This window comes from Somniosus microcephalus, chromosome 16 (assembly GCF_052327205.1).
Source record: "Somniosus microcephalus isolate GS21.2 chromosome 16, FLI_Smic_1.0, whole genome shotgun sequence".
Lineage (NCBI taxonomy): Eukaryota > Metazoa > Chordata > Chondrichthyes > Squaliformes > Somniosidae > Somniosus > Somniosus microcephalus.
This window is the reverse complement of record NC_141002.1, coordinates 97526301-97539683: the sequence shown is the minus strand read 5'-3', so window position 1 is coordinate 97539683 and position 13383 is coordinate 97526301. Positions and strand designations below refer to the sequence as shown.

The window sequence follows — 13383 nt, the reverse complement described above, 5'->3', positions numbered from 1 at the left end:
AACAAAAATTAGGATCGGCTCAAGTATCATAATAAGAAAACAACAGATTGTGGTTTGTGATTGCTTGTGTGAACAATGCGGATTAGATGAAAAACATGTTCGGGTAGGAAAAAGCTTCCAATCAGCAAATGGCAACAACCCCAGAATGAATTGAGCAGCACTTTCAGAACTAACCAATCACCAGGTCTGTTACTAAACTGTTGGGAAACAGCGACCAATTAACAAACACCAGATCAACAGATTATTTTACAGGCTGTTACAGCAGCACGTTTAAAAGAAAAATTGCCTGTAAGCAATTACAGAATTTTACCGTCCAGAAGAAAGCCATTCAGCCAATCATGCCTGCACTGACTCTGAAGAGCTAGCGACTTAATCCCATTCATTTGCCTTAACCCCATACCTCTTTAATTTTACTTTTATCAACCAGCATTAAAAGCGCTGCCAAAAAGAATCTGTGAAAAAGACAATGCGATAAAGTAGTTTGTGCTCTCCCGGTCACCTGTCATTTTAATTCTCCGCCCCACTCCCACTCTGACCTCGGCCTCTTACACTGTTCCAATGAAGCTCAACGTAAGCTCGAGGAACAGCACCTCAGCTTTCGATTAGGCACTTTACAGCCTTCTGGACCCATCCAGTTCAACAATTTCAGCCCACCTCTGCCCCCATTTTTTCGGACAAGAGCTGTTAGTAAAGATTCTGATATTCCCATTTACACCTCCTCTAGACCCATCTTTTGTTTCTTTACTTGTCCCATTACCATCTCCTTTCGCCTTGCACCATTATCCCTTTTGTCATTTAATCACTCCTGCCTTCCACCACATCACAGACCTTCCCTTTTGTTCTTTCCTCCCCTCCCCCCTCTCCCTATCCCTACACTTGCTTAAAATCTGTTACATCTCTAACCGTTTCCAGTTCTGACGAATGGTCATCGACCTGAAACGTTAACTCTGTTTCTCTCTCCACAGATACTGCCTGAGTACTTCCAGCATTTACTGGTTTTATTAAAGTATTTGTTATAATGTTTAACCAGAATTCTATCCTATCTATTAGAATTATTTACACACACACAACACGTAATAAAAACAAGTACAGGAGACTTTGGTTTATCTGGAGGTTATATGTCCGGAATACTCGATCTAACGGCAAAAATCAGGAGCCGTTTTCTATAAGTTTTTTTTTAGTTCTCGTTGCTTTTTTTTCCCCCCAGTCAGGCACTGCAAGGTCTGTAGCTATAGCAACAGCTTCAGCTAGAGACGCTTGCAGCTGTAGCTGACTGTTTTGAAGCTGTTGCTAAGCAACAGGGTTTGTTGATTCACATGGAGCTTTTCAGTTCCGTATCTCTCAACATTAACGCTGGTATGTCCGGCACTTTTGATGGTGCGGCACCAGCTCGGTCCCGTCAGTGTCGGATATCAGAAAGTTTCCTGTACAACATACCTCAGAGAATTTCATTTCAAGTTCAGAGTTCCGTTCTTCAACTTGTTTTAGCGTGTTCCGTACATGTTCGTACATCTTCTGAGCATGTTCTGCTCTTTGTCGTTCATTTAGTTCCTTCATTTCCAGCATGGTAATCTTCTTGGAGATAGACACAATTTCATAATTGGTAATTGCTTTTGTTGCTTTATCCATGGTAGCAGGACCTCCTAAAATAAAACCAGAAATGTTAATTGCCTGCATCAGGCTTATAAATTCCACCCCCCCACCAACAGAAAAATCTGAAAGTGCTACCTATCCTTAAAACTCCAACACCATCAGAGTACTTGCAAGCTGGTACCAACCTGCAATATAGTGAATTTCAATCAATGGATCAGAGTAAAGCTCTGTAGCCCTACTACATCAAGGTCGAGAACGGTGGTGGCCAACCAGGCTACTAACAGGAGGCTCCATGAGCAGCCCCATCCTCAACTGTGGTGGAGCCCAGCACGCGCATGCAAGAGACAAGGCTCAAGTATTTGCAAGCGTCTTCAGCCAAAAGTATCAAGTGGTTGATCCTACTTGGCTACCTCCTGAGGTCCCCACTGACGTAATAAAACTCACTACGCACTTGGTTTGAGCATAAAGCAAGGCTTTAATCAACTTGTTTCAGAACATGGAGGTCTAGTTGTACTTCACTAGTTCCTGTCTTACAAAATGTTCCTGGGCAAGCTGGGCCCACGCCTGAGTATTTATACTCCTTGGACAGCGCCACCAGCTGGCTGTCCAGCGTTATTTCATGAGTAGTTTCTTTATGATGATGAGACTTATAACACCCACCATTATAGAAACCCACGTCCAGTCAATTCGGTTTACTTCACGTGATCATAAGCGGCTGAGTGCACTGGACCCATAGACCCTGTCCAGATCCCAGCTGTAGTGCTGAAGACATGTGCACCACAGGTAGCTGCTCTCCTAGCCAATATAACTACAATACTGGCATCTGCCCGACAATGTGGAAGATTGCCCAGGTATGTTTTATCCACAAGAAACTGGATAAATCTAACCTAACCGATTACCACCCTATCAGCGATGGAAGATGTCATCAATAGTGCCATCAAACAATGTTTACTCACCAACAACCTGCTCACCGAAGCTCATTTCCGGTTCTGCCAGAACCATTTGACCACCAGACCTCATCACAGCCTTGACCCACAAATGGACGCAAGAGCTGATGATTCCACAGTGTTCAGCTCCTCTGATAATGCAGCAGCCCATGCCAGCCTACAACAGAACTTGGTAACATGCAGCCTTGGGCTGACAAGTGGCAGGTAACATTCCTGCCACATAATTGACAGGTAATGACTATTATTGGTCTGCTGGACTAGTTTTGCTTAAGGGGCTCAGAGACAAATTTTCCAATTCCCATTCCCGCACCCCCCCCCCAACCTAATTGGCCTGGGTTTTTAATCTGGTTTTTCACCTCTTGCAGGAGATTACACAGCTTCTGAGTAGGGTGGGCAGAGTATGTAATGTGATGCACAAGAGATCACAAATATATGGCACAGGCTGGATGGACCAGTAGGTTTTTTCCTGTACGTCACTTTCCATACGTTAATTTTTTGTATGTTTTGTATCTCAAACAAGAGAAAGCACAGCAATCGCCCCTTGACATTCAATGGCACAACCATCACCGAGTCCACCACCATCAACATTCTGAGGGTCATCATTGACCAGAAGTTGAACATCCAACCATATCAACATCATAGCTAGAAGAGCAGGACAGAGACTGGATATTATGTGATGAACCTCATCTCCTGACCCCTCAAAGCCTTTCCACCATCTACAAGGCTCAAGTCAGCAGTCTAATGGAATACTCACCACTAGTCTGGATGAGTGCAGCCACAACAACACTCCCAAGAAGCTCAACGCCATCCAGGACAGAGCAGTTTGATTAATTCATGCCTCTGCCACTGTACTGAATGTCTACCCCTTGCACCACTGGTTGCAATATGTACAATCTACCGGTTATACTGCAAAAACTCACCAAGGTTACTTAGACACCATCTCCCTCCACTATGTCCTCTACCAGCAAGAAAAACAAAACCAGTAATGTTTTGGGAACCCCCATCACCTCCAACTTCCCCTCCAAGTCACACACCATCCTTACGTGGGCATACATCACTGTTCCTTCATTGTCGCTGGGTGAGAATCCTGGACTCCCCACAGCACCATTGTGGGAGCACCATCACCACAAGGACCACAGCGGTTCAGGGAGAAAGCCCATCAGTCGGGCATCTAGGGATGGGCAATAAATGTGGTCTTTCCCGTTTGCCCACATCTCAAGAATAATTTTTTTTTTTAAATAACGGCAGGATCGCGATCTTGTAGAAACATAAAATATTAAACAATAAACATCAAATTAAACAGGAGACAAATATTAGACTTACAGAACAGATATTTAGTTAAGTATTTAAATTACTTTGGGTCTGTCACAATCACTTACCTAGTTTATCCATTTGTTCCCAGGCTTGCTCTAGCGTGTGCAGTTTTTCTTTCGTAATTTCCAGCTCTTTGTTTAAGGCATTAATCTGTTCATGTAACACTGTATTTTCACCCTTAAAGAAAAACATGCCATTAGGATATAAAACTCATCTTTTATTTTACTTCACAGCCCTCATTATTGCTGGCATCTTTGTCCATTAATCTCCTCGATTGTTGAAGTAGCATTTACAGGCTATGTCCAGAAACAAAAAGCAACATGTTTTGGGAATTTCATTCTATAGTGAATGTCTTTTTTTTCCAAAAAAGCCACTGGAGTAGATTTTTGCCTTTACTGCCTGGGTATTAAACATTGCTAGCGCGAAGTGCAGAGAGGAAAATCGGGCAGGGAGCATCGCACGTTTAGGAAGGACGGCAAAGCCTTAGAGAGGGGGCAGAGAAGATTTACTGGAATGGTACCAGGGTTGAGTATGTGGAGAGACTGGAGAAGCTGGGGTTGTTCTCATTATTAGCAGAAAAGGTTAAGAGGTGTTCAAATTCATGAATGGTTTTGATAAGAAGAAACTATTTCTGGTGGCAGAAGGGTCGGTAACCAGAGGACACAGATTGAAGGTGATTGGCATAAGAGCCAGAGGTTACATGAGGAAACATTATTTTACACAGCGAGTTGTTGTGATCTGGAATGCGCTGCCTGAAGGACGGTGGAAGCAGATTCGATAGTAACTTTCAAAAGGGAAATTGGATAAATACTTGGAGAGAAAATTTGCAGGGCTGTGGGGAAAGAGCAGGGGGGAGTGGGACTAATTGGAGAGCTCTTTCAAAGAGCCAGCACAGGCACGACGGGCCGAATGGCCTCCTTCTGTGCTGTGTCATTCTATGGTTCTATTGGTAACAGAACCATTCAAATTAATGGAAGGAAAATCAGGCGGGATCTCTAACTAGCGGGCTACGCTCCTTGCCCGATTTTCCTTCAACACCCAGGCGTTAAAGACAAAAATCTGTCCCATGGGATAAAATCAACCTGTGCTGAAAGGGTCAGTTTTCCAAACACAGAAGTTCTTTTTAAAAGGTTTCCAATAATTTTAAAAGCAACCAAGACTCCTCTTCCACGTAAAGATTGATGGAACGAACGATTTTCCTACAAGCTATGTTTTCAATACATGATTATTGCGTCACCAACAGTCTTTCCATAGTAAACATAGAAACATAGAAGATAGGAGCAGGGGTAGGCCATTCGGCCCCTCAAGCCTGCTCCGCCATTCAATGAGATCATGGCTGATCATCCAAACTCGGTACCCTGTCCCTGCCTTCTCCCCATATCCCTTGATCCCTTTAACCTTAAGAAATATATCTAACTCCTTCTTGAATATATTTAATGAATTGGCCTCTACTGCCTTCTGTGGTAGAGAATTCCACAGGTTCACCACTCTCTGGGTGAAGAAATTCCTCCTCATCCCTGTCCTAAATGGCTTACCCCTTATCCTTAGACTGTGACCCCTAGTACTCACACACCTTTCCCTATTACACTTGAGAAACAAAAGTGAAAACAATTACCTCAGTTACAATAAAATAAATTAAAAATTGTGGTTATTTGCCTACCTCCAAATGCACTAGGTTAGTGGTTTTCTGGACTAGCAGGTTGTCTTTCTGCAGCAGATCCCTGTACTTAGCGGTGAGTTCATTGTACTGTTTGTTAGCTCGTTCCAGATCCGATATAGGTGTACTGTCATCCAAAGCTTTCTGCAATGCAGCAATTTTAAAAGCAGCCATGTCCTAGAAATAGATTGAACAGCAAACAGATAAACACGACATACTTTTATAATACAAAGCAAAAAGGGACATTATAATGCACTCTGTGCCTGCATTAAAAACACGACAGCCCAAAGTGACGTTGGTAATTGGTGATCTTTAAACACAGAGGCCATGATGAAGATATCTCGTTAATGTTACTGGTCCAGAATTTGTGGTTGGGATGACGCCATACACTGGCAGCGTTCGTCGTCATTCCACCTTTGAAACTTATCACAAATTCGGGATTTGGCGCATGCGGAAATCTGGAGGTTGCGGTCTGTTATTCACAGCTCCGACACTGGCTGTACACCGCCCCCCCCTCCCCCCACAGAGCCGGCAATCTGTGTATTCACCCAAATCATTGAAAGTGACGAAAACTTCGGCCATTCCGCAGTAATTACGCTGTTAAATTCCCCACTAAAAGTTAGACCCAAAGCGATTAGGTGTAACTGGAGTTTTAACAGCGTATTGACTGCTAATCAAAGTTTAAGGGCCTGAAAAACGAATTTTAATTTTGTGCAGTGTCAAATTTGTCCATTTTAATAAAAAGTTAATTTTTAAAGAAACTTAAAAAGAAAATTACATCTAGGCTGACACAGTGCAGTGCCGTCAGAGCTGCCATTTTTTGGATGCGACGTTAAACTGAGGCCCCATCTACTCTCAGGTGGATGTAAAAAATCCCATGGCACTATTTCAAAGAAGAGCAAGGGAGTTCTCCCCGGTGTCCTGGCCAATATTTATCCCTCAAATCAACATCACTAAAACAGATTATCTGGTCATTATCACAAGTTGGCAGAGTACAGCGAGACTGCATATGCTGACTCAACTGAGACAAAACAAGACAATATCTGGTTCTGATCACAAGAGGATAGTATTGTTACACGCCCATGTAATGATGTTGTACATGTAGATACAGTATAGTGCAATGTGGGTAAGAAACTCAAACCACTTATCGAAGGCGACTGACACCACAGAACCTGAGAAGGTATCTACGGCAGACCTGAACTTGTAAAAGTAGGCTAGTGCGCTGGTCATCACTGATATAAACTCAATTACTCACATCTTGAATTTACATTGGAGAAAAAATCCAAGGAACAGGTTTCCATTTTATTTTCCTTCTGCTTTTAATCGGTACTTGCCTTGAATCTCTGCAGGTATCCAATTCTTTCACCAACGGCTGCCTCCATGGCTATTATTTCATTCTTGAGCTTGTTATTTTCTTTCCTTAGGTGCTGTTCCATTTCCAACAGGGTTGTGTAGCGCCTCGTTAAGGAGTTTTCATTAACCCGCAGAACAGTTAATTTGCTAGTGATTCCTGCGAGTTTTTTCTTGATTTCATCAGGATCCATCTGAAGGGTTTCTAGTAGTTGCTAATTTAAAAGTGGAGAATAGTTACAAAATGGCACAATAGGATTTATAATTTCATATGGACAGAAATAAGAAAAATTACCTAGAAATTTGGGAGCACCCAGTTCTGCTGCACAGGTGTGTGTGTGTGTGTGTGTGTGTGTGTGTGTGTTGCGCAGGGCACATAGCCTGCGCTAGAATGGTGAGGTCCGAGGTGACCCTGATATTAGGCTTCCCGCCCGCCATTTTGGGGTCTTAGGCAGAGGCTGAAAACCGGTGTCGGATGATGCAATTTCTAGGCCCATATACTTTATATTAATCTATGCAGCAATTTTTTTTTTAATTTCCCAGTGGTGCGGTGGTACAAATCATAAATTATAGCCAGTTTACATATTAGAGCCACATATTTGGATATATAAAAATATTACACAGACTGCTAATCTATTTGCATCAACTGTGCTACATATTCTTAAAAAAAAGTTTAAATAATTTTTTTGCAGTCTTGGTAAGAGAAAATAAACCATATCATGGTTACAAAAATCCATGGAGGCGACATCCTGGTGCTAAGCGTTCGATGTCTCTGCTGGGAACCTCCGGCACTGATGCTGCTACAGTATACGAGATCAGGGGATGTTTCCCTAATTTTAATCATCTGGACGAGTGGCTGCACAACATCTAACACAGAAGCATAGGAACAGGAGGAGGCCATTCAGCCCCTCGAGCCTGCTCTGCAATTCAGTTAAATCATGGCGGCTCTTTACCTCAACTCCATTTACCTTTGTTCCATATTCGTTGATGCCTTCAAGAGGGAGCTGGACCGGTTCCTGACTGGGGTGGAGATCGCATTATAGAGAAGGTCAGTGTCTTTATAGAGAACTCTTGCTCCATGTGATCTCCTAGACTGCTTTCGAACGCCTGAGGGGGTCGAAGAGGAATTTTCCCCAGAGTGTTTTTTCCCCTTATTGGCCCTCGGTTTTTTCACTTTCTTTTGGCCTCTTGCAGGAGATTACATGGCTGCAGATTTCCACTACCCTTTGTGTGGAAAAAGTGCTTCCTGATTTCACTCCTCAACTGCCTAGCTCTAATATTAAGGTTATGCCCTCCTGTTCTGGTTTCCCGCACCAGAGAAAATAGTTTCTCTGAATCTACCCTATTAAATCCCTCAATCATTTTAAACACCTCGTTTAGATCACCCCTCAACCTTCTACAGTCAAAGGAATACAAGCCAAGTTTAGCATCCTGTTCTCATAATTAACCCTTTAAGACCGGGTATCATTCTGGTCAATCTGAACTGTACCAAGGCTAATATACCTTTCCTGAGGTTCGGAGCCCAAAACAGAACTCCGGAGAGGGTCTGACCAAGTCTCTGTACAACTGAAGCATCACTTCCGTCCCTTTGTATTCCAACCCCCTTGGGAGAAAGGCCAACATTCCATTAGCGTTTCTGATTGCACAGGTACTAAAAGTACTGTCTTTTTGTGATTTGTGTAACACTTACATTGTATTCCTCAATTTTTACATGATCTTGTTGCTTTAAATCCTCAAACTTTTTATTTTCTTCTTCAAGTTTTTCAATATCCTTCTGCCAGGATTCCCTTTCACTGTACAGAAGAGTATTAGCCATTATTTTCAAGTTAGTTACAGCCTCATGATATTTTGTACCGATTAAAATGATTTTCGCTCCCGCTTCGGTTCCTGAATGGTGAGCGCGGCCCTTGGCTATCCAGGCAACAACCGACCTGGCATAATTTGTCTTTCTCATCCTCGGTAATTCATTCAGCTTCAGAGGTCTAGAATTCGGCAAGGGTTCGGCCATATTTCTCCGTGGCTACTCTCACTAGGTTCAGCACGCCAATCGAGGCTAGGTTCTCAGTGCTTGGAGCCACTAGCGAGAGCCTGGGCGAGTCGTCAGGACCTACTGCTGGTAAAACCACCCTTCCGGGTGCGGTTGTTTACCATGCAGACGTGCCTCCTTTAGGGCCCACCCCTTAACAAGATGCCGAGGAAGACTAAGGAAGCACTGGATAGATAATGACAAGAGTGACTTGTTCCAGAAAGGGATACATGACTGGCACAGCCAGGCAAGTTCAGAACCGACAAAAGTGGAGAGAATTAATTTGGCCTCATCGACGCTGCGGAGCTTACGGATGGGAATTCAGTCATAGCAGTATAGCAACATATTTGATAATGGTACTTAATTCTAGTTTTCAAAACCAGTATTTTAATTGGTGGGCTGTAGTGTCTGGGTTTCAATTAAAATAACAAAGTAAACCAATATAAGAGAATTCAGAATGTTAATCATGCTGAGTGCACTTTCAGAAATAGATAACATGCATAATGAGAAACAATTTGCGTTTCGGTACCTTTGATATTCTTTGTACAGCAATCCTTGTTGATGCCGAATTACTGCAAATTTGCGTTTGTGATCTTCAGCTGTCTCTAGCAGTTTCTTTTCTTCCTTCTCTTTGTTTGAGAGTTCCTAAGGCACCAATAAAAAAAAGAGAGACTGCCAAGATCAACTTTGGTGGTAAAATGGTGGGAATATTCCTATTTTAAAAAGGTTTGCGATTGGTGAAGTGACGTGACACAGAGAGGTGGCATGCGGACTCATGCCAACATTTGGGCACTTGTCTCCACTGAGCAATTTTGGAGAACCACAAAACAAAACAAAAAAATGGTGAGCCGGTTAACCTCACCACTCTACTAGTCGTCAGCAGCAGAATTGGTAGAGGAAAGCAACCAAAAATTAACCAGAAAATAATTCATTTTCAAAGGAGGAATAAACAAGGTAGGTTAGAAATGGAAGTGCATGCAGTAAAGTCATTTGGCACAAGGGGAATGAGCCAAAAGCCAAAGGCTACCCCTCTGGAAGAAAGAGAAAATAAAAAATCAAGAGGGAGAATCACACCAGATCTCTCTGATGCACCCTCTGGTGACAGATCAGAAGACAAAGGGCAAGGACAGAGTCATCTGCCTGTCAAGATACCCATGAATGAATGGCTCACTTGGCAGTAGCTTTACACCTTATGGTACGACCAGAAGACATAACCTATGGAACTTCAGTGCGTCTTCTCCAGTTATCCTGGGAGATAGCTGGAGAAGGCATCAAGGGGTATGGGGAGAGAATGGGAGTATGGTGTTGAGATAGAGGATCAGCCATGATCATATTGAATGGCGGAGCAGGCTCGAAGGGCCGAATGGCCGACTCCTGCTCCTATGTTTCTATGTTTCTTGTGGACAATTTTTCTGAATGTACTTGGGTGAGGTATGTGCTCTGGAACATTTAAAATTTGCCTTCTCTCAGAGTGAAGGGACATGGTTGGAGGGGATTTAATAATCAGGAAGGCACAGCAGGGGCGAAAGTGGAGAATACCAAGTATAGGGAAGCTTAATGCGCGTTTTTTCCTGGCAGCCATGTTAGAACACTTTTTACCCTTATTAGAAAGGATGCGAGGCGAGAACAGTTTAAGCTGGATTTTAATACTCTTCAACATCTTAGGTCTTTAAGATTGCGAAAGGGTACGATAGGGTAGACATAGAGAAAATGTTTCCACTTGTGGGGGGAGACCAGAGCTAGGGGCCATAAATATAAGATAGCTGCTAATAAATCCAATAGGGAATTCAGGAGAAACTTCTTTACCCAGGGAGTGGTGAGAATGTGGAACTCACTACCACAGGGAGTAGTTGAGGTGAATAACATGGCTGTATTTAAGGGGAAACTAGATAAACACATGAGGGAGAAAGGAATAGAAGGATCTGTTGATGAGGTTAGATGAAGTAGGGTGGGAGGAGGCTCATGTCGAGCATTAACACCGGCATGGACCAGTTGGGCCGAATGGCCTGTTTCTGTGCTGTACATTCTATGTAATTCAAGTAAAGATCAACTGGTCGGAAGACACTCATGATTTAGGCCTAAAGATGAAGAATGATAATTTGGCACGGTGTTGGAATGCTGTTGATTCCCAGTGAACTGTACCTCAACAAGAGTCAATGGGAGCTAAATTCGGTTGATTTGCGCCTTCCCTTAGCGCGAACGGGGCGCAAATCAAGTAGCACCTGGCGCAGTGCCGCTAACGCTTCCCGCAAAATTCTGTGGGAGGATAGCGGCGGTGCTGCGCCGCGGGCGATGAAGTCATCGCCGTGTGCAGCGACCCGCTCGCACCCCAGCTGTAATATTGGGTGGCGCCCCCCCGACTTACCGCCGGACACTATGTCCGCCGGGGTCAGGGGGGCCTACCTGCGGCCGGGGCGGCGCTAATTAAAGGGGAGGTGGCGGGCGGCCATGTGTGTATCTGGTCACCTGCCAGCACCTGCCCTCGTTGCTGTCCCCGGCCTCCTGTGAAGCCCCCCCCCCCCCCCGGCGCGGGGTGCTGGCTGCTCTCCGTGAGCCCGGCACTCCTCATGAGTGCTGGGCTCGTTTGCCGGCACTCCCAATCCTTGGTGGCCCAGCTGGGCGCTGGGACGCGCTGCGCCAGGCCCCTCCCCTTTAATAAAAGGGAGGAAGGCCTGCAGTACCGCGGCACGTAGCACCACGATATTGGCTCGGAGCGCCCCAAGAGGGACATGGGGCGCTTCCAGTAGCACCCTCCTCCCTCTCGGGGCGCTACCTGGGAAAATCGGTTGCAGGGGTGTTAACTTTTTCGGGGCGCTAACCAATTTTTACCCTAATGTCTTCTCAAGAGAAAAGGGGAGAAAGTTAGGTTAAAAAAAAAGTTTTTTGAAAACAATTCTGAAATGAAGAATGTTAAGTTTTACTATATCATCAAACTCCCTTCGATTGGATTACATCTTCATAACTCCCAAGCAACCACTGGTCTATTTATTAACTTATCAGTAAAATAATAAAAAAAACTATACAAAAACAATTGGTATATTTTGCTTCCCACAATATGGAGAGCCTCTGGGAAATGGACATTGACATCAAACTTTGAACTCTCAATTTTCTACCATTCTCCATATTACAAATGGATAAATATTGTTCCAACCGTGCATTCCTGACTACATTTTAAATGGTCATAACAGAACAAGTGTTAGAACGTAGTGTTAACTATTAATTCCAACAGGCAATGTTTGCATACCTGTAGAAGCTGCACCAAATATTCATTAAGGGTGTTGATGACATCAGTACTAGAGGAAACCATTCCTTCTGGTAGAGCGAGAGGTTGGAACTGAACGCTACATCCTCCTGATTGACGTATTAGAGTTAACTCACTTTCCAGGTGTGTAATCTAAAAAGAGAAAGGCACTTCATTGAAAGTTTCAGTAGGAAATTAAAAAAAAAATCATTCTTGGGGTATGGGTGTCGCAAGGCCAGCATTTATTGCCCATCCTTAGATGTCCTTGAGAAGGTGGTGGTGAGCCGTCTTCTTGAACCGCTGCAGTCCGTGTGGTGAAGGTACTTCCAGAGTGCGGTTAGGGAGGGGGTTCCAGGATTTTGACCCCTCGACGATGAAGGAACGGCCGATATATTTCCAAGTCAGGATGGTGCGTGTGATTTGGAGGGGAACTTGGAGTAGATGGTCTTCCCATCAATGTTTCCTTTAAATTTTTTTGGGTGCATGGCCCCATTAAGGGGCTGCGCGGCCCATTCAAAATACTGCGCATGCGCGATTTTTCCTATTTAAAAGCCGGTGAGCCGGCTGCGCAGCTTAAAGGGAACATTGGTTTCTATGCGCCTGCTGCTCTTGTCCTTCTAGGTGGTAGAGGTCACGGGTTTGGGGAAATACAATTAGACATAAATGATCTTTCTTTGCCTAAGTATACATAAACTCATTATCTGATGTTCTCTTTAAATGTGTACTGACAACTTATAACATTTTGTAGCGCTGAACTGAACTGATAACTTGTGCACAGGGGAATTTCATACGAGAGCGTACGGGAACAGTGCCGCTTGGAACTTCTACATCACGCTGTCTAGCCTGCAGAGTCCATGGGCTTCGTGGGTGGGAGTTTAGGCATCCACGATGTCACCTGTGGATTTACTTTACTACCCCCCCCTCCCCACCCTTGGCATTGAGTTATCTCATACATAATTCCTTGATTCTGTTATGAAATGCTAAGTCGTTAAACATCACACCATCACAGATTTTGAGCGTACGAACCCTTTCACTGGATTTCGCCAACTGATTGCCAGCTATGCCAGCCTCCTTTCGAGCCTCTTTAAGCTCTTGTCGAAGTTCGTCATTTCTCCCCGTCAACTGGTCCACCTGAGCTTTTAGGTGGACATTGCCGTCCAATTTACCTGCTGCATTCTTCATCTCGATTGCCTGAAACAGTATTTGGAGCAGCTTGATTAGCATGTCAGCATACGTTGCACTTTAAACCAGGATA

The 13383-nt window shown here is 44.0% G+C and overlaps 1 protein-coding gene across 11 annotated transcripts in view; it reads right to left on the bottom strand.

The window, feature by feature from the left end:
* The window catches only part of cep290 (centrosomal protein 290), a 148575-nt gene that overhangs the window by 71851 nt on the left and 63341 nt on the right, over positions 1-13383 (bottom strand). For all 11 annotated transcript variants that reach the window (XR_015081455.1, XR_015081456.1, XM_086009500.1 and 8 more), the window contains 8 exons: positions 13155-13319; positions 12132-12281; positions 9417-9532; positions 8552-8654; positions 6846-7076; positions 5515-5688; positions 3920-4031; positions 1438-1643 (listed from right to left, as the gene is read on the bottom strand). Coding sequence is in view for 9 of the 11 variants with exons in the window: in XM_086009500.1 (XP_085865626.1) it covers positions 1438-1643; positions 3920-4031; positions 5515-5688; positions 6846-7076; positions 8552-8654; positions 9417-9532; positions 12132-12281; positions 13155-13319 (1257 nt within the window). In the remaining 2 variants the exon portion in view is untranslated. The remainder of the gene's footprint in view (positions 1-1437; positions 1644-3919; positions 4032-5514; positions 5689-6845; positions 7077-8551; positions 8655-9416; positions 9533-12131; positions 12282-13154; positions 13320-13383) is intronic.